Source organism: Acipenser ruthenus, chromosome 16, assembly GCF_902713425.1.
Source record: "Acipenser ruthenus chromosome 16, fAciRut3.2 maternal haplotype, whole genome shotgun sequence".
In the NCBI taxonomy this organism is placed as follows: Eukaryota; Metazoa; Chordata; class Actinopteri; order Acipenseriformes; family Acipenseridae; genus Acipenser; species Acipenser ruthenus.
In genome coordinates this window covers 28,521,207-28,542,760 of record NC_081204.1, presented here as the reverse complement: position 1 = coordinate 28,542,760, position 21,554 = coordinate 28,521,207, and the positions used below count along the sequence as shown (strand labels likewise).

The 21,554-nt window shown below is 39.8% G+C and overlaps 1 protein-coding gene across 4 annotated transcripts in view; it reads right to left on the bottom strand.

The window, feature by feature from the left end:
- Positions 1 to 21,254, bottom strand: part of LOC117412451 (connector enhancer of kinase suppressor of ras 2-like) — a 111,447-nt gene extending 90,193 nt beyond the window's left edge. For all 4 annotated transcript variants that reach the window (XM_058989293.1, XM_058989294.1, XM_058989295.1 and 1 more), the window contains exon 1: positions 20,955 to 21,254. In XM_058989293.1, coding sequence (XP_058845276.1) covers positions 20,955 to 21,018 — 64 coding nt within the window. In that variant the 5' untranslated portion in view covers positions 21,019 to 21,254. The remainder of the gene's footprint in view (positions 1 to 20,954) is intronic.
- Between the last annotated feature and the right edge of the window lie 300 nt (positions 21,255 to 21,554).

Sequence of the window (21,554 nt, the reverse complement as noted above, 5' to 3'; positions counted from 1 at the left end):
GGATATATTTTGTGGTTAGCACTGTAGACTGGGGCAAGTCTATTTATTTTAATGATCTGCAAAGCTATTAAACTCATGAACAAGCTCTTGCATGTACCATTTTTATTGTATTTTGGCATGTTAATCACTGCTGGGGGGAAATTATATCATAAAAAATTGCAGCATTAAGATCTTAAAACAAGTATGTTATTACATGCTGTACAGCCCCCCACCCCCCTTAGAGGTTTTAGAGTATTATTAAATAAATAGATCACATACACCCTATGTGCATATTAAAATGGTAGCACACACAGATAGACCGGTTCCTGCATTTATCTCCTGATTCTCCAGATCAGTGCTTTTCAAACATTTCTAACTGGAACACTCTAGAAGTAACCAGAGCCTACTGCAATCCCCCTAATGTAGCCTTTCATTAATACATCACAGGAACGCATTATTCTTCATACATTTTGTGGGACTCCTCAGGGAGTCGCGACCCCCCAGTGAGAGACCCCGGCTCTAGCTATAAGATCAATGTGAGAAATCCTGTACGCACGTATGTGTCTCACATTAATTTCCTTATACTCCCAGATTCTATAAGGATTGCTAAAGAACGTCCTAAGCAAGTTTCAACTCAATTGATATGTGAAACTTTAAAGTGTGGCCTACTATACCCCCATTGCTACGGATATGCCTCCTCACAGGTCGTAATAAACCCCAGGGTAGGATTAGTAGTTAGGAATCAGACCCAGCTAGCCAGTGTGTAAATGAGTCAAAGCCTTTCAGCTGGAACTGGCAGAACACCTTATAGCCACTTATGAGGAAAATAATATTGAAACCAGCGCTGTCATTTTACTGACATGTTGTCTTTGGCCCTCCAAACCGCTGAAGTTATTTAAATGAGATGAGACCAGCAATGCTAACACAGTGGATCTGGAGCATCTGATACACTAGCACACCAGCCCTGATACCATTATACAGCAACTGAGTACCTGACCATTGTGATCCTGTTATCACAGTGGTGCTCTTCTACCAATGGCTCATGCCTTTGTAATTGCCTTGTGCTTCCATTGCCTCTTAATGCAGAGCCATGGCATTGTGAATCTTTGACTGCATAAAAGGTAATTTGGCAAGCTCTACTCAAAACAAATCTAATAAGTCTCATTTGGGCTTCCCGTGCTGGTTCTGTCTGAAGGCCTCTTCCACACTGTCACTATGTAAACACTACCTCTGGTACGATGAGTATGAAGGTTGTGGCTAAAGCACTCCTCATACAGTATAAAGGGCTACATTTGATTATAATATTGTAATCTGGCTATTATTGTCATAGAAATGCAAAACACAACATAGGCGGCAAGCACATGTTGTCAGCAAAGCCCCCACCTCTGCCACACACCCCTCTTGACTCTCCCTCTTGTTCCAGATGCAGTATTGATTCATCAGCAAATCAATGAATGCGGTTAGCAGAGTAGCAGAGTGTGGGGCTGTTGCCACCGGATGAAGAATGGGAGGCTGGAGCCCCAGCCTGCAACAGCCCTAATAATAAGTCATCCAGATGACCTGCCACATTTCCCAGCATGCCTCACATTTCCCAGCATGCCACATTTCCCAGCATACCCCATCACACTCGCTCCACCCCCCTGCAGTCTTCTGGGGTTGTTTGTTTGTTTGTTTGTTTGAAACAGAACTATCCTCCCTACCTTCTTTGATTACTGTTTATCTGGAGACATGTTTGACACCTCCGAGTATAACTAATTAGCATACAAAGGAAATGTTGGTACAGTATATCAACTTCTGGAGCTGTGCTGCAGCAAAATAGTAATGGAATGTAATGTTGTTGTTATTATTATTATTATTATTATTTTTATTATTATTATTATTATTATTACACCGTGTAACAATTTTTTTTTTTTTTGTTCCTGGTTAGTAAGTGTTTCCTAATTGCTTATGCCTCAAAAGTATAGAAAATGGCTATTATTCCCCACAAACTTTGCTTTTGTGACCAGGACAGTGATATTTTGAAATTTACCTATTTTTCAGAACATTCCAGATAGATTCAGTGCTGAGTAAACTTGGAGTAACTTCTAGAACTTTCTAGAACTTTCCAGTAATATAAATAGTAGTATAAATACAGGGGCCTTAAGCCCACCAGTTCAGTTTAGTTCCAGCTGCCTAAGTGGATACATATCTGCATTTTTCTGAGATGGCATCAAGAGGCTGCAAGCATCCGGCAGACGCATTTTGCTATGTCTGCGGCCAATTTATCAAGACAAGAGCGAAAAAGTACTCAGTGGAAGCATCTGCTAAGATGTGTGAGGCCTACAAGGCATATTTCAGAATGCCTGTCGGGGATCAAGACAAACCCTGGGCACCTCATTTCACCTGCGAGCACTGCAAAAAAACTCTGGAAGGTAAGATGGACAATTGTTGCTCGGAATTTTATGTTATAAAATTTGTTAATTTTTAAAATTGTAAAAGTTTTTAATTTTAAAATGTTTTACAATTTTCAATGTTATTGAAAAAATATATCATATATGAAAAATGTTGCGAGAATCTCTTACACATTAGTCATGGGTGAAATAAATGTATTTTTGTAGGATGGTACAGAGGGGAAAAGAGAGCCATGAAGTTCGCTATCCCAAGAATTTGGCGGGAACCCACTGACCACTCAAGCAACTGCTACTTCTGCATGGTGGACCCTTCCAAACGTCGGACTGGCAAGAATGCACCTGCTATCACGTATCCAGACCTTCCTTCATCCATCGCCCCGGTGCCACACTGCCATGAGCTCCCCGTACCCACTCCTCCGGAGAGAGAGCAGCCGTCTTTAGAAGAGAGCAGCAAGTCAGAGAGCGAGGAAGACGTTGTAGATCCAGATGACAATTTCAGAGGTGGAGCTGAGGAGAGAAACCCATACTACCCCAACCAAAAAGACTACTCACTTCTAAATCTTTTGTAGTCATTTTTGTATTACTTTAGTATAAATACATGTTAATTTGGATTCATATGTTGTTTTTTTTCTGACTTTATGTGAACGAAAAGACACAAATTCGCCCGTTTTCTCATTGGAAATAGGTACATTTCAAAATATCACTGTCCTGGTCACAAAAGCAAAGTTTGTGGGGAATAATAGCCATTTTCTATACTTTTGAGGCATAAGCAATTAGGAAATAACACTTACTACCCAGGAACAAAAATTGTGTTACATAGTGTTATTATTATTATTATTATTATTATTATTATTATTATTATTATTATTATTATTATTATTATTAGTATTATTATTAGTATTATTATTAGTTCAAGTAGTAGTATTGATCACATGTATTTGATTATTTGACCTTAACCCATGAGAATCAGCATCTTCACTGCAGGATTAATTTACAGTTAGCTGCACTATACTTTAAAATATAAGTTGTAGCATACATATTCCATGCAAATATATACACAAGACATTATACAAATGTCTGAGTGCCATACGTATGTCATACTGCACATCCTGATGGATTTATCATAACTTGTATTCTCAGCATATTGTATAACTTATTGTAAAAAAAAAAAAAATGAAAAGTTCACCACCATCCATTTAATTAGCCATCTAATCACAAATCAATAAGTTGGCTACCGTGACCTAGACTCCACTATATATCCAGGATCCCCAGGTGTTAATAATAACTAATACAATTCCAATGTATAGCAGCTACAAAGTAAAATAAAAAGAACCTGCAAAATGCACTGTCACTGTTCCTGTCTTTCAGCCATTTCAAGCAGTCAATGGAGAGACTCAATTAAAGAGGTCATGCTGGTGGTGCCAAGGTTAACCTCCCAAACTATTTCACACCTCCTCTCATGAACAGGCTTCCCGAAAGAGAAAGTTCATGGGAATGACAAATACTAGCAGTGAAGCAGACAAAGCTATTACTCTAGCTTAACTGTGAGCAAGCCAGGCTGCACTCCTTTACCAATCAGCTAAATAATTACTGCCCTACTAGGCAGGGATGGGTTAAATTATGGATCATTTTTTAGTATGGATGATTTATTGCCTTAAAGGAATGAAAAGTTGTGGAACTGGGAGATGAAATGACTTGATGCGTGATGGTGCGATAATAACTGAAGCTTCCTAATGCAAGCTTATTTATTAGTGCCTTGATTTTTATTTCCTGCCAGATGGGTTTTTTTTTCATGTCTTTACTGATGAATTGATTATTTTGGAGTTACCCACAAAGAATAATTGTGTTTTCTGTTTTTCCCACCCATTAACCCTGATAAGGATAGATTTAATGAAGTAATTCATTTTTGTTTTACAGGTTAAACATTTCTCTGTATTCAAAGCTTGGCAAAGCCGTTACTGCGACACCACACGCGTGGTATAAAATATGTTCTTATGTACAACAGGGTTGCTTATCTAGCCCATTATCAATAATGGCAAATGTCATTATCTGACAACCCTACCCCTGCTGTTAACTGCGTCTGTTAAAAGCTGTCAGTCACCAGTGACATTTGAAGGCAGGAGGTATGGCTTGATCTGAAGAGCAGGCAGATCTGATGAAAACCTCCAGTATATCTGTAACTGTGCTTGTTTGAGTAAGGAGTCACAGCGTTTGGATTCTCCTTTGGGCTGCTCCTGCCCACCAGCTCTTAGGCATTCCTTTTGTAGTCCCATTATCTGCCCTACCACAAAAAACACAGATGAACTATTCCTTCTCTTAGTGAATTTACTGACAGTGTTTGATCTTCTGAAACCACACTAAATGATGCTCGGTTCTTGTGCTGTTTTTTTGAAAGCACATAAAACAGACACAACACTCCCCCTTACAAACCGCTGTGCTAAAAATAACGTAATTAAATGCATTTCAAAGAGGGATTAATGCAAGCACACCTGGGGCTGTTCATCAGGATGCAGTGTTTCGTTGTGTGTGTGTATTAAAAGAGATATTTTCAAGGTGTAAGAATTCCATTAGATTAGGGGCCAGTCAAGACTTCTTTAAAAAATGCCCATGCGTTGTTATCAAGTATAAAAAAGTCTTCAACACCAGCTTGTAGGTAGTGACTTTAAGGTATGACACTTCATTTAGCCCTGACCTACTATCACACACTTCACTGACTTGCCTAGTTCAAGAGAGCTTTGTGTTATTTCTTTTAATTGAATCAGCCTCTTAGAAGCAGGTCAAGACAAGATTCATATTCCAGGAGAATATGTGATTTGCTGTATCTGTTTTCTTAGATAAAGCTATAGAATACAAATACATTCACAGTGTTTGTTTGGTCGGCTAGTTCAAAGAAATTGCATTATTCAAACACAACATCAGGAGGAGGCTGTGTGGTCCAGTGGTTAAAGAAAAGGGCTTGTAACCAGGAGGTCCCCGGTTCAAATCCCACCTCAGCCACTGACTCATTGTGTGACCCTGAGCAAGTCACTTAACCTCCTTGTGCTCCGTCTTTTGGGTGAGATGCAGCTGATGCATAGTTCATACACCCTAGTCTCTGTAAGTCACCTTGGATAAAGTTTATCGACAAAAATTAGACACATTACCAAGGACTTTTATATATTCCTGTCAGGTAGATGCAAATGTACAATTGTAAAAACCGTTAGAGGAAGATAGCACAGGCATTACAGAGAATGTGTCTATATACATGCTGGCTGAGATTGACCCAAATGTGACATCTATTTTTTTTTTCACACAAAAGTAAAGTCTCGTCCATAGCTGTCTCATTTTGATATTTGTTTGTGTCAACACTTCGGCCTTGCTTTGGCCTTGCAGGCTTAATTGTTCCTCTGAATCTGACGTGCGTCGGCTGTGTTTATACACTCGGAGCTAAAGCTCGCACACAGATGACACAGGGCCCAGATGTTTGTTGTGCCACTGAGACATGTCAACTCCTTCTACCTAATGAGTGTAGAATCTCCTATCGTCAAACCCACAAGTGTGAAGCGACACGACCAAATCTGAGCTTGGTGGTAGAAGTGGGAGTTTATTGACAGATCACGACATTAACATGTCAGTTGGCCAAAAAATGGGGATTGATACGCAAATGTGACAACAGCACCATTGCTGTCATGAGACCAGTTTATGTGATACGTATGCATCATGGGAGCAAAAACGACATCAGTTTTCATTGGACCATTTTTGTTTTTTCATTCGAAGAACTTAGTTTCAGGCAGGAGCTGTTGAAATGTTGTACATTTTTACAACATTTTTGCTCTTTTTAGAAAATAAGCGCTTTGCACAGAACGATATCTATACTGCTACCAATTTAGCAATTGTTTCCTATTTGTATCAGCCCTTCGCTGGTGTTAGGAGACAATCAAGCTTCGATCTGCTGCATGATCATCACTGGACACGTGCATGCTGGGACGTTTCAGTTGCAACAGTTGTACAGGTCTTGTTTTAAATGTGATACAACCATAACCCTGTACCAACAATGCATATGATGTTAGCATTCAACAAAAACAGTCTGGAATTTTGAAGCATGAATTCAATCTGGTGCAAGTACTGCAATGCATGCAGGAATCGGCCTGTTGCAGATGAGATATTTTCTGTACATCTGTGCACTAAATTATATCTATTATACGAGGGTAATGAATAACAGTGATAGAAATGCTAAATGCGTTTTACAGCAACAGGCATTTCTTTTCTACCTCTTTCATTTCATGGTAGATCTTCTACAGAAAACATCAAAAGATCAATGGAAGTTAATCTATTTCCTTATAGTGTAATTTCTATATTAGTAGGAATTTCTTTTTTTTATTTCTGCCACATGGCTGTATCTGGATCAGTCACGGATATTTTATTTTTTTTTCACATGAAAACAACATACTGATGTATACATGATGTATTCTTTATGGTGGCCACTTTAATGGCAGTTAATGCAAAAATATGAATAGGCGTAAGCCCAGATAGTAGTACTAAAACCTTGCTAAGCATCCTTTTGGCCAGCATTTGCCAAGTTGCACTTCTATGCCTTGACTGGTTTTCCCCAATAGTAGCAAGAGCAGCCTATATACAGTGAAGTGTGCTTAGAGTGGGGGTTAGTTTGCTCTTGTTAGCGACAGACCTCACCCTCATGTTTTGAGATACCCTTTGCAGTAACCCTTTTTTGCCAGCCCTGCCAGCTCTGTAAATGTGCTTGATGAAACTTAAATTTAAACAAATAAATAAATAAATTATTCCCATTTTTAATTACAAGTATGACTAATAGATTGCACGTCTTACTCTGGGACTATTAGCGACCATATTGGCTGGCTAGAACCTTCATTCATTTGGAATTGCTTGGCTCCGAGCTGCAATTTTGCTTTTAATTGTCAAGTCATATTTGCCATTAATGTCTTTGAAGAGCCGCATGGCTGCTTACAGGAAGGTTGCTAAGTAGCGGTGCCTGTGCTATGGTGTGCACAGCACTCTGAGTGGTTTGCTTGCTTCCATAATGAATCTGGTCTTACAAGAGGAAGAACTCACATCAGGAATCTCACTGTGGATCTGTTCTTCACTTCAACACAAAACTGCCAAGACTATCAAGACTATCAAGATTTTCAATATGACACCAGTCTTGCCAGTCACCACTGCAGAAATACCACACATGTTCCACTTGAATGGATAGCATTTTGATGGTACTTATGAATCATTTTGCTTGTTACCATCTTTATCCTAATTTTTGAAGATGGGGCGGTATCCAACTATTAAGAGAGCAGGGTGTTCGTTTGGGGTTAAATGGAAAATAAACTCCCCAACTCAAGTACAAGATCTGCAAGACAGCTCGCAGATTAAAATGGTTTGCATACATTTGAAGAGTGGATGATGATCTATTCAGGGATAGCAAGACATTTAGTAGGTATGTGATCTGAGTGGGGTAAAATGGACAGCAAATACCCCATGACCAGTCACCCCAATCAGAACAAGTTTTTACTAGCAGGTAATCCCAGCTGCATCAGCTGAAGTACCTTGCTTGCGATCTCATTACCAAAAAAAATGATTTTTCCATTCACTTACTCCTCCACCTCAATATCCAGCAAAATGCCTCTGAATACTTTATTTGCATGCTTTCTAAATCCAATAGAGAATACCTCTGCCCATGCTGTTGCCTTGGCAATTGTTATTGCCAGTAAGAGAAGCTACAGCCAGGGGCTTGGGCTGGTTTCAGCAAGCTGTAGAATCCAATGTCTGACTGTGGTGGGCCTTTGGCTCATGCAGTGCTGCTGACCAGACAGCTTGGCAACGGTTGCTAGGCAAACCAACAGCAAAGTCCTCTTTAATAAATGAATTATCAGTGATACCTCTGAAATTGCTGTGCTCAAGCTGTTCCCCAGCCTGGTTTCAATGCTCTTGCTGTTTCTTAGCTTTACCTTCTCCTGACTGGATCTCAGCAGTCAAAGGCTGACTTGCATTTTGCCCACCGATTCTTTACTAAGAAAGGCACATTTTATGTGGAAACAGCCTGCAGTGTCACACACACACACACACACACACACACACACACACACACACACACAGAAGAGATGGAAGATATGAATTGTTCAGGAGCAAAGAGTGTTTATATATTCAATCAGCCAAGAGCAGTACAGCTGGGAACCTACATAAAGAAATGTTGTGACCACAAATAAAGGCAGATGCAGAGAGTGAGAGAGAGTTGATGAGGGAGTAGGAGCTATAGAAGAGAGGGAGGGAGAGAGAAAGGGAGTGGGAGTGAAAAGAGAGGCAGAAAAGGAGTGAAGAAGCAGGATGAGTGAGAAAAAAGGGAAAGACAGAGGGACAGAGAAGGAGGATGAGAGAGTACAAGGCAAAAGAAGATAGGGGATGGCAGAACCAACTGAAAGAGTGAGAGGAGGGGAGGAAAAGAGAGTAAGATGGAGAAACTGTGATAGAGATGAAGAGTGAGGGGAGTGAGGATTGAAGAGGGGGAAGTGTAATTAAGAGAGGGGCGCACAAAAAACAAGATGATGAGGATTAAAGAGACAGATACGAATCGGCAATAAAAAAACAACTTTATGCGACAACGCAAAGAAGTGTTCTAGCGGCTGAGTGTGTAGCCAGATCCAGTCTCTGGCCCAATCTCATTTTTAATTTGTTATTTTTCACCAGCACAATTCCTTTAGATATGGGGCGCATTCTGGGTTACCCTGTTTCTTGTTTGGATATTTCTTTGCTTGTTTCTATGAAAGATCACGACTCTTCCTGCTTGTGAATGACTGGTTGGATTTATTTGAAAATTTATAAACGAGACATGCACAATTGCAGATTGTTATAAAAAAAAAAAAAAGATTCTCTCTGAAACACCAAAAACACCCACGAGCTATTCATCTATGAGCATAATCATTTACAAAGCTCCTAATTTTAAAGTTTCACATTTCAATTTTTATTTACAGAGGGAGAGAGGGGATTGCCTTGCCTGCGGCCCCTCTATGACTCATGTGTGCTGTCACATGGTGGTGGCAGGGAGCAGGCAGCACTGCGCCTTGTTAAATGAATTGCCAGCTTTAATGGGTCTGTTGCAAATTGAAAGCTAGCAGACAGCAAGCCCGGGGAAGGGGCCAGACTTTTTTCTTGTTTGTTTGTTTGTTTTTGTTCTGTAAAAGGAATACGGTGCCTCTGACGATTTAGAAAAGCCCTGTCTTCAAGCGTGTGTGCATGTGTGCCACAATGAATTCTGCCAGGGATCACCGAGTGAGAATTAGGAGTTCCCACATTTGTTTTTCTGTTGTCTTATTAACCAGGAAAGCAATATGTGCTTCCTGTGCGCTACATTCGTCCAGTTTACCCTTTAGTGCAGCATATAACATCAGAGAGCTTTTTAACTCTCCAGGTTGTGTAAAGCTGCACAGCCTATGTCCCACTATGCGTCACTGTAAACTAAATAGGAATACGCCTGCAGCAGTAGGAGGTTATGGATGTCATCTGCAAGCAATGTAAACAAATGAAATTTGTTTCTTGTCATACTAATAAAACTTTACAGACAACACCCATAGAACTGACAATTTCAACATGGGGCACAACACTTTTAACAGGGAAATAGGGTCTTATAACCTCGTAATAAAGAAAATCAGTACCCAGGCTTTACACACGTACATCACAGAGTCTGCCTCGTTCCCTGAAGCACAGCCCCTCTCCCCCTCCCCCAAGCTCCGCTTCTCATTGACAGTCAGAGTCAGCAATGGGCTCCGCGGCTAATGGAGTGTAAACTAGTTTTGAATTTACAGGCAATCACTCTCATTAATAACCATGCTCAAATATGTGACCCGTTTTAGTAGCTGCTCTTAAAGGGGCAACCTACACACCATGATGGAAATATTTTAGGTTTGGTCTGAAGTCCTAATATTCACTACCTACCAGTTTAATATCCTATTATGTGTGTTCTGTATGATTCTCTTTTGAAAAGACTCCGTCGTGAGGCGGGGAACCAGAATCTTCACTGCACCGTGCAATGTTAATATGCTTCCCTGACTCACTGCCCCACACCAGTCTTATCAGAAGCAAATGTTGCTGCAATAATGGCACATTCTTGACCAAACCCAATCCACCTGTGCCTTATTTTTTGCCACACTGCCCTGGTAGTATGCAAGTCAATGTGGTGAATGGTGAGTAATGCTATGGTCCAGTCTAGTTCTGTTGGAGATCTCAGACAGCTGCTGTTGTTTTTGACTAGCTGGCTCAGGTGCTGCTTGCCTCTGTCACACCTGAAAGCTTCTTCACTTCCCATCAGCCTTTCTCTTCAACTGTTGAATTGTGTGCCCGTCAGTGAAGGAGACCACTGAAGCTTACCCCAAGGATGAAGGCTCGCAGCTCCATTTTAGCTCAGGCTATGCAACATCTCACACCGGGTACAACACAGAGAGCGCACAAACAATGAACTCATTAAAGAGCGGTCTTTTTAAAAGAATTCATTTTATATGCATTAAACCTTTCTTATCACTTTGTTTAAGAAACCGACAGCAGTCTAGAGCAGTTTCACGAATATAAGGCATTACATGTCAGAGGCTTTTTTTCTGTCTCTGGTTTGGTTACTTAAATGTGTGTGTGGAGAGGGGGACTGAAAACCTGCACTAGTGACTACTGAGAGTAAACAGCTCTGAGAATCAGGGCATGTCAGGCATAACTCACAAAGATATTTAAAGACTGTTTTTAAAGTCTATTTTGATTAAATACACGCAAGAGGTTATTAACAAACAACCTGAAAAACAGCCAATCAGAAAAAAGATGCACAAACTCAGTGAGCTGATTCCTGTACACTAGAATTCTGCTCTACTTCTAGTACATATACTGTATACACTGTGTATGACAAATTATAATGACAGTGATACTGATAGTGACTATGTCAATTCAACTGGAACCAATGCTGTGTACCAGGGGCATTCAAAGCCAGTAACCCTGATAAACAAAGCCTCTGCTTCACACTCCATCTTCAGAAAAAGAAACAAGCTGTTTAAGACAGTCTGTCAGGCCACACTGCAAATAAACAATACCCACTGTCGGTGGGGGCCTTTCTAATGTTGTTCTCTGTCAGAATGTACTACAGCTACAAGAAAGCATTTTCACAAATTAGTTTTTGTTAAAAAATAAAAATAAAAATAAATTTGCATGTGTACAGAATGTGTGTGCACACCAGAATTCACTACTGCTAAAAATCTGGCAAGTAACCAGACCAGAATCTGCTTCTCAAGAGAGACACAGGGTGGCAAATTCTGATCGATGTTTCCTATTGTCAGAAATTGCTGCAATTATGATCGTTGTAAGACATTATCACTTTAAATTATTTGATTACCCTAACCCAAGACTCAATTCTAAAACAAATCACAAGTTGCTTCAATTATCATTATGAGAAACATTATCACCACCATCAACCAGTACCTTCATTACTGTCAGACACATTGACGTCACCTGCACCTGCATGCACACTGTAGGCTGAAACAATGTCTGAGCAAGGACTTCTTCACAGCAAGTTAGTATAGCAATGTATGAACGGATGACAACAACTGATTTGAAGGGGAAACAAACTCTCTGTAAGTAAGTCAAAGTGAGCTGTAGGCTATTTATGTTAAGCCCCACCTTATTTTATGATACACTTTTTCATATTATAGGAAATGTGCCCCAAATCAAGCTTCATTATTGCATATGTATTGTAAGTATCAATTAAATAAATAGAGGTTTGTCCATAAACGTTTATGCAGTACAGTGTTTATTTATATGAGTGAATGTGGACAGATTTAATTTACCTTATACATGTATATACGAAGCAGCTGGTGATAAAGTGAAAACTAAGGTAGAAAACATGACTATCAGATTATCTAACATTTCCTTTCCTTTTTCAATTTGACTTAAACAACAAAAACAACTTGGGTGATCCCTGAAATCAGGGAATTACACGCCACGGAACAGCCTTCAGCTAAACGTATAATTATTTAATACAAGATCAATGCTACACAGCTAATCAGTTTAAACTGTATTGCATTTCATTTCTCTAAGACTTGCAGCTGCTGTATGTACAGCGATACCATACCAGCATATTATCAAGTATGTATTTATTGCCCCGAGGGTTAAAAATTTATGAATTTCTGATTGAAGGTGTGATTTCAAAAGGTACTATTGACTGCAAGTGTGGCTTTTGTGAGAAATCACCATTGTTGGTCATGTGAGCCTGTATTAGCCAATTGGGTTGCAATCTTTTTAATAAATGCAAATACAGTGTAGTTCAAAAGTCAAATAAAATGTTTGGCTATCCCAGTGAATAGGGATGTGCTGTAGAGTAATAACATATCGTGGGCAAAAGAGTGGATGCTGTTGGCCACCAAGTGCTTGCAGTTCTAGTGGATTTGCTGTGCTCTGCTGTGGGTAATTCCACTCTAGAAACACATGGTGGTCACATTGAACACATTGAAGCTTTTGCATATTATAAGCTGTCAAAAGCACCCCTATCCTCCTATTCTCCGATGGGCTACTGTTGCTACCTGCTCAGTGGCACTGTGGGGTTCTGCACTAGCCTTTTTAATTCTGGAGTTTGAATATAGCTTTCACAAATGAATTATGATTGACAGTCCTCATAACAATGCCGACTGGCTGCTCGGGAGAGACCCAACTGGACAGGACCAGCTCGAGAGCCAGAGAGGCTGAACTATCACTGATGTCCCTGCTATCCTCGCTCAATGGATAAATACAGGAGAAAAAGAAAAATGAAAAGACAGCCTGTCATAAGCACAAGCTCTCAGCCAAGCACTGTACATCCTTTCTGATCAGGACTTGGAGCCAGCGAAGATCGATTGTCCAATTCTTGCTGATGCTACTGTGTCTCAGATATAAAAAAAGCCTGAACTTTAAAACACAATAGAAATGCACATTGATAAAAGAGGAGAAAGACAGTGAATCCTCGACCTCACAATGGGATTTCTGTCAGAGCCTGGAGCCTGGAAGGCTCCACAAAGCTGCGTCAGTGTGATATTTCCTTTTCCCAGGACACGTGGCTGGGTATTGACCTGATGCCAGTCATCCCAAACTTAAATGTCTCCTTTCCAAAAAGCAAGAAAAAGGACACGAGTTCAATACATAACAATGATAATTGAAAAGGTACTTCATTGTCTAGAATTAAATGATGGAGGTTTTCTCAGTGGACAAAATCCCAGTGAAAGTTGAGGATGTTATACAGCAATAGAAGCTATATGTTATATTTTGGTGTTCTGGCAGGTCTGTGTTGCTTCTGCTCTGAGTCTGATTTCAGCTGAATCAGTCATTCTGCTCAGCAACAGGCTGCAGTCGTTATGGAGCCTTTGCAGTGTGGGTTTGTGTGTTGTTTTATGCAGGAAAACAGGATTTGGAATCTCAATGAAAGTGAATGGTAGCGAGATTCCACTTGTCATAGAATGTAGTACACGACAGGATGTTCTAGAACCCGTTAGTGCTTTTGTCATAGTTTATTTATGGATTAGTGGGAGGGGCATTGCCACTTGGGGAGGGGAGTGGGACTGGGAGGGGAGTGAGATGGGGAGGGGGGTTTGGGGTGAAAATGTGATTGTTTTTGTCTGTTGCCTGTTTTATTGTTTTGTTAATTTTTTAATAAAAATCTGATCACAAAAAAATGTATGGATTTATTTAACCAAGAGAAAAAAATAACATACTAAGGTGTGCCAAGTTTCCGGTATTTCACATTGAGAAAGCACTCTTAAGTGAGCATTAACACTCAAATAGTTTCTAAATACTGTGGTGACCCTGGCATAACCTCTTGTAATAAATGCCCAGGCAAAGGTACATCAAATTTAGAAGAGCGATTCAAAATATTAGTTCGGCCAATCACAGATCCCATGCTCAAGCAGGCTTGAACGTCTGATGCCCTCAAGAACATGTGCCAAGGAGAACCTGTTTGTAAATCTAGTGACGTGAATCACTATTCATTACAAAACACAAGGCTCAGTACTGTTGGTTCATCCTCCATCTGTTCGTAGCTGTTTCTTACAGTATATTTATTTTGCATTTCCATGCAAAGCTGATACACAGGCTAATGACTTTTTAATTCTTGCTTAATAAAGTGTTACAAAAATAAAAACCACACACACAATAACCAAACTCATTTAATCTGATTAGCAAGACCCTTTATATGTGGGCTTCCCAACCCTGGTCCTGGGGGACCCCCTGTGTCTTCTGGTTTTCATTCCAACTGAGCTCTCAATTACTTAACTAGACCCTTAATTGAACTAATAATGTGCTTAATTAGATCTTTTTACTTGTTTTCAGCTCTTAAACAGTTGCAGATTTCAGGCTAGCTATAACATTTTAGAAGTAACTTGAACTCTGCAACTTTTTAGGAGCTGAGAACAATTAAAAAGGTCTAATTAAGCAAATTATGAGTTTAATTAATCTAATTAGTCTAGTTAAATAACTGAGAGCTCAGGTGGAATGAAAACCAGAAGACACATGTGGTCCCCAGGACCAGGGTTGGAAAGCCCTGCTTTATATGGTTCACACCAATCCCCCGAAACACATCAAACACCAGGCACAACCCACAATTAACAATTGAGTTGCTTCATTGTCAGCACTAAACACCCTCTCTCCCCTTCCATGTATTTGCCTAATAGACCTGCATATTCTGTAATGTCATGTGAGTGGGAATCCTCTATTGTCCGCCACATTGACATGTGTTGCTAACCCAGTTGCTAAGCACAGAAGAGTGCATTCCAAGGAATAAAGGCAGAATAGGTTTAACTGGGGATTTTTAAATACTCAACTCAAATACCAGAAGGCATGTGCAACTGACACAGGCCAATACTTTTTGGAAGGTTGTATTTTCACACCGAGGATCTGCCTGGGAACCCCTTAGATGTCTTTATGGGCAGATATGAGAGGCTGGAAGTATGGATTAGTACTGTGTTAGCTTGCGATTCAAGGTCCCTTGTCTCTGTGCTGGAGAACGTTTGAAGCATCAGTGTAACAATCTGTGTATCTGGCCCCACTCTGTCACCGTGGTGACGCCAGCATCACAGGCAATTTCAAGGTTTCAAGGTGTGCGTGTGAGTGTGTGAATCACCCTAATGCTCGTATCGTTCTCTTTTTAAATCGCTTTCGCCTAAAAGAGCTTCGCTTCTAGGCATAACAGAGGCTCAGGGACAAAAATCAAAATAAGAACATTTCCACAGCACAGAATTGTATCGCATAAGGAAACTTCAAATTCAAGTGCAAATTCACCATGTTAAACTAAAGAAAAAAAATCTTAAGAAAAAGGGTTAATCATAAACATTCAAAGCTACAGACCCAATTACAGAAACATCCATTGCAATCTTGACCACTGGTGGCACTGTGCCCATCTCCCAACATTCATACTGGAAACAAAATGGTACATTTCAAGTTGGTTCTATAAGCGGAATCTTGTACTGGCAATAATGACTACACTGAGCACTACATTATTCAGCAGCTGTGTGACCCAGCCTGCCGGGACTGTCTTCATGCGGCAAAGGAATTCTTTGAGAAATATATTTAAACAGTATTAATTATGAGGAACATAAAGGAACATAAAGGACAAGGAACATAAAAGGAAACAGTAGCTTAATTTCTGGCAGGAGTTTGATTTCAAATGGCAAAAGACACAATTCATTTCTATTTTCTCCAGACTGCAAAAACACAAAACTAGAGAAAGAACCAAATGCTTATTTTAACAAATGTGTTCATCTTGCTTAGATTCAATTTGTACCATATTCTGTTTCAGTCATCACATCCTGGTGACTTTTTAAAAAGTAAAATGTATAGGGGCTCCCGAGTGGTGCATCCAGTAAAGGTGCTCTGCGTGGAGTGCAGCATGTGCCCTATAGCCTGGAGAGCACAGGTTCGAATCCAGACTATGTCATTGCTGACCGTGACCGGGGGTTCCTAGGGGGCGGCGCACAATTGGCCGAGCGCCGCCCGGGTAGGGAGGGCTTAGGTCGACAGGGCAATCCACGGTTCACCACGCACCAGCAACACCTGTGGCTGATAGGGCACCTGCGGGTCTGCAATGGAGCCATTCAGATCTGTGTTGTCCTCCAGCACTATAAGTCTGGTGGATCCACAGTGTGAAAAATGATGGATTGGCAGGAACACGTTTCAGAGGACGTGTGTTTCAGCCTCCGTTCCCTGAGTTGCTGGGGGGTTGCAGTGGTGAACCGGGATAAAAAATAATAATTGGGCATTCCAACCATTGGCGATGAAAAAAAAGGAAAATGTATAAAGCACCCTCCATAGAGCTCTTCAAATCATGTCTAACCTCCAAGCACATCTGGCATTAACATGTCCCCCTGCAAAGCAATGGGCATGTAAGAAACTAAGTGGTATTTTTACTGATGTATTTCTACAAGAGGCAGAGTGTGGCATGATGATTGGTTACACTCTGGTGTCCCTGATGTACTTGGAGGTTAAACATGAATTTAAGAGCTGATTAAAATATAATCTAAACAACAGTAAGAACACATTGAGTAAGGTAACACTGATTTCTCACTGCCAAACTAAATCACTCTGTAAAGAACTTGATATATCTTGAAGTCTTGATATCAAAACTGTCAGAGAGATGGGATTCCAATGATTAAACTGCAACAGGTATTGCAGAAGTCGTGGCTTATAGTGGTACATGAATGAAATGATTATAGCACAGTGGCAGGAAACAAAAAGGCAATCTCCCTCATTTTTAGTAGCCTATTATACCTACAGTTGTTGTAACATCAGAATGAATTATAGGGAAAACTGTTCCCCAGACAGTGGATAGATAGGAATAAACATCTATCATTCTGCTTGTGGTCATTTCTCCCAAGATGATTCAGGTTATTAGCTAACCCTTCACTGCATGGATAGGCTGTGGACAGTTGTGATAATAACTTGAATATAAAAACAGATATTGCAACTGGTTTCTGCTTGCCTGATGGAAGTTCAAAAACAACTACTAACCTACAGTGTCTTTGTTTTTCATTTAGAAATATAACACTAAATGCCAGTTGTGCTTTTTGGTATTATATTCTGAATTTGTGACACTGGTTTATAGAATTAGGCAGACTGTATTAGAAATGTTTCTAGTGCTTTATGTTTCAGAGAATCCTGAGGCATTCTTGTAGTCTGTAGACCTCCGGACTGTATTTAGCAATGACCCTAATGTGAGGCTACATCTTCTCACAGGCCGTTAAGTACTGTAATTGAATTTGATATAATTAACTTCTGGTGTGCGGGAAAACTGTGGTGCATTGGAGTGTGGAATATATATATTGAATAAGAAAAGCAGCTCATGCTTAAGTTATACAGTAAGCAGAATATCCCTATACCAGTGATGTAGGGCTGACAGGTGTCTTTTTTCTGGAATCAAGAAAAGATAACGGACAACCAAATATTCTCTTATCAGCAATGAAAGGACATCTAGAGATGAGAAAAATTAATAATAATAATAGTAATAATAATAATAATAATAATAATAATAATAATAATAATAATAATAATAAAAACACTTGGTAGCCTATTGGAGTACCCAAAATTATAAAAAGTAAAAGACAAAAAGGAAAAACACATTTAAAATGTGATTTGCAGATATTTAAGTCTGACACCTGATCATTTTGCACAATAAACCTCGAACACCAGAGTGTGCTGGGCAAGTGGGTTTGCTGAGCCTACATATGCTTAGTTGTGTGTCGTTTTTCCTTTTTCTTTTATCCCAAATTGTTCATTTTAAAAAATTAGCTGTATTTTCCTCAGATGAGGTGTAGAATTTCCCTCCTCCCACATCTTGTGCTGGTACAGTAAGCTATAGCTATATTATTAGTGCAACAGTTTTTGAGGTATTCTAGTGTGCCTCTTCGCATACATAAAAGGGTAAATCCCCGAATGTGGGAGGTTGAAACAATAACAAATGACTCATCGAGGTTATTATATACACGCATTACTGTCCAATTATCATATATAGTCCTACCCTGGAGAGTTTGTATGCAGGATTCCTTCCAGATCTGTCTGCAGCTCGTGTTAAAATAAGCATTTCAGGTCGGAACACGAATCACAGACATGCTCATCAGCTTGTGGTCCAGGAAGCCCAGAATGAACATACATGAAATATGTATAGCCTCTCTGCACACCCACCACCGTCTCTAATGGAGGCTTTAACCGGTCACTGAGCTTATCTGAAAAGTAAACTATGCATTCACAGCATCACGCATCTTTGATGAGAAGATTTGCGTATGGATGAAGATATTTGTGATGTTCTTATCTGAATATTGAAACCATATTTCTTACACCTTTCGTTTGCACTTACATGAGTGTGTGTGTGGGTCGTTGTGGATACGTGAATCTTGTTTTTTTATTTATTTATTTACTTATTGTATTTATACCTGCATCGGTACATTACAAAACGGCTACAGTTCTGATGAAATGAATACTGGTCATTTATTTGTTCATATTATTGTAAGTGTTAGTTTATTTTATCAATACATCCATTGAATTCACTTTTTTGTATAATTTTATTCTGAGCAAAATGGGAAAAAAACAGTGATAAGAACGTGATATACATCACCCCAGTATTAATCATAAAACAGATCGATAAAGCCGTCCCACATACGTATAAACACACACAAACTACTATTTGTTATTCCGCTTTCGTTGCATTAACTCACTCATTTGCAATAGGGTTTGCATATTTATTATCACGTTGACAGATCAATCCTAAAATGCAGATAGAGGTGTAAATCAACAATCTAAAGCGAAAAAGCAAGTGTTTGAAAAGTGAAATCAAAATGATTAATTAAATTATTAGTGTCATGACAATAATCCTGTTTAAAACTAATTTTTGGATCCACCGGTTATCAAAGTTGCTTTTAATAATAATCACTCTTAAAGGTTTAAATTGCAGTTTATATCACCGTACGGAATTATCATCTATAATAACGTTTATTAAATAAAAAATAAAACACGGCCGATTAAAAAAATCGCTCCTATACTAGCATGAAGCAGGACCCTATGGACGAGCATTGCCTTATTCCCATTGAATACAGTTTCCTAGTGGACGCTACGTGGGAATCCACTGTGTGAAATGTCTACTGAAGGATCTGGACTTAGATAATTATTATTATTTGCTCTCAGGTTTTAGTATTGGTGTGATTCCCATTCCAGTGTAGATTTCAGTTAAAACCGCTGACCATGGCTGTGGTCGTATAGATCCACAGACACAGTCTATATACAATCTGAAATTTACCGTTTTATTTTCACGGATCATATCTTGGCTTGCTCTGCTTAGAGTAATTAGCATCTCCACATGCCCAGTCTGATAGCGAAGTGACACGTCAAACTGCCAACGTCCACAATCTCATTAAATCAATCCAATTTAAGGAGGGTCCGGAGAGCGGGATATACTGGAGGCATGTCCACCTACAAAAAAGCCATTGTCGCTGATTTCCCCCTAAGGTCTAGACATTCAAGCATTAATATATTAAAACGCTGTAAACAAGTCAATATTTATTCCCATGTTATATAGCATCTACACTTTTTTTTTTTTCAAGTCACCCCAATTTTAGAACACCGTCGCAATAATATAACCAACTCAAGCTATAAATCAAAGCACTCACAAAATTAATTACTGGTCATTTGTTTGAAATATAAATATGTTAAATCTGGGGCCCCCACCAGAGTTGCATCTAGGGAACAAACATCGAGGTGGATATATAATGTTTTCAAAATGGGTGACACTTTCAATAACTCTTTAAATTGTAATGTTAAGTCTCCACGCACGCTTAGTTTTGTGAGAATCGTGCCATTCCTGTGTTCTGAGAAGCATTATTCATAACAACACGACTCCTACCATCTTAACGCTACACGCGGCTGATGCAGGCGCTAACATATTCCAAAGTGCTAATTCCCTTACTTGAACACTAGGCCTAGGCTACGGTAATTAATGCAAATCGGGTTTGTGGTTCCCTCCAATGAAACCTGTAATAAGAAAATTAGGCTGTGCCGTAACAGTTTCCAAATAAGGCAAGCCTGCACTGTCCATGGTGCTGCTAGGTTTATCAAGCTAGATTTGCAATAGGAGAGTAAGTGAAAAAAATATATATGGTCAGCAAAATAATCGGATGAACCGAATCAGATAAAATAAGAGAGAGAGGGAGAAGAAATGTACATAATCCTCAGAGCCCCGAAGCATTTTCTTCGTTCTTGATATTATGATAAGCAAATCTAGTGCTATGGTTTTCGCCACTTAGTCATACATGCAAGCCGCTGCCTCACCTCACCTGATCTGTGAAAGAAAAGGGGTCCTACAGAACAACCAAAATCACGATCCACACACGGTGCGGTTAGACAGATTCATACTAACAAATCCCAACAGCACAATCAAATGCACATACTCGGGAGGAAGGGTCTATACATAATATCATATCACCATTAATACCACATATAGCGTTGTTTTTTTTAAAAAAAAAACTTAAACAGCAGATTAAATTCAAAAGATCGTTTCATCCGACATGCATCGGATGGATAGCGGCATCATTATATAAATGCGTGAAAACATACCTTTCATCCACTCCAGTACTTGCTTCGGTGTCCATTTGCTAATAGGTTCCATTACTAAAGCCATAGCCGAAGTCACTTTCTTTTACTCACGCCAAATGAGCAATGCTTTGATTAATCAGTGATACAAAATATAAATGTATATGCATATATCAGATATAGATATCGATAGTCTTTCAAAGCATGGTTGAAAGTAGGTACTGGGAGGGTATGATGGTGCAATCCACACACACACACACACACACACATACAGCTGAGCTGCCGTGGCTGATGTCCCCTCCTGCCTACCTCCCGCACTGTGATACTCTAATATAGTCAAGGCTATGTGTGCTGCGCGCGTACAGCACCTCCCTACTGCACTCTGCAGCAGCAAACCGGGGCCACGGTGAACCAGGAAATGGTGCAGTGGATGGGTGAAGAAAGCACGGCGCGCGAGTCCTTTTGTAACATTCCACGAGAAGCACCTCCGTGCAAGGCGTGAGTGTGCAACGGAGTGGACCGCGCCGCCCTCCTCCAGAAATCAATTCATTAAGAAATCACCCCTTCTTTTTGGTTGAACGTAACATTTATTTTTCTGAAAAAAACTAAAGTAGAATAATGAAC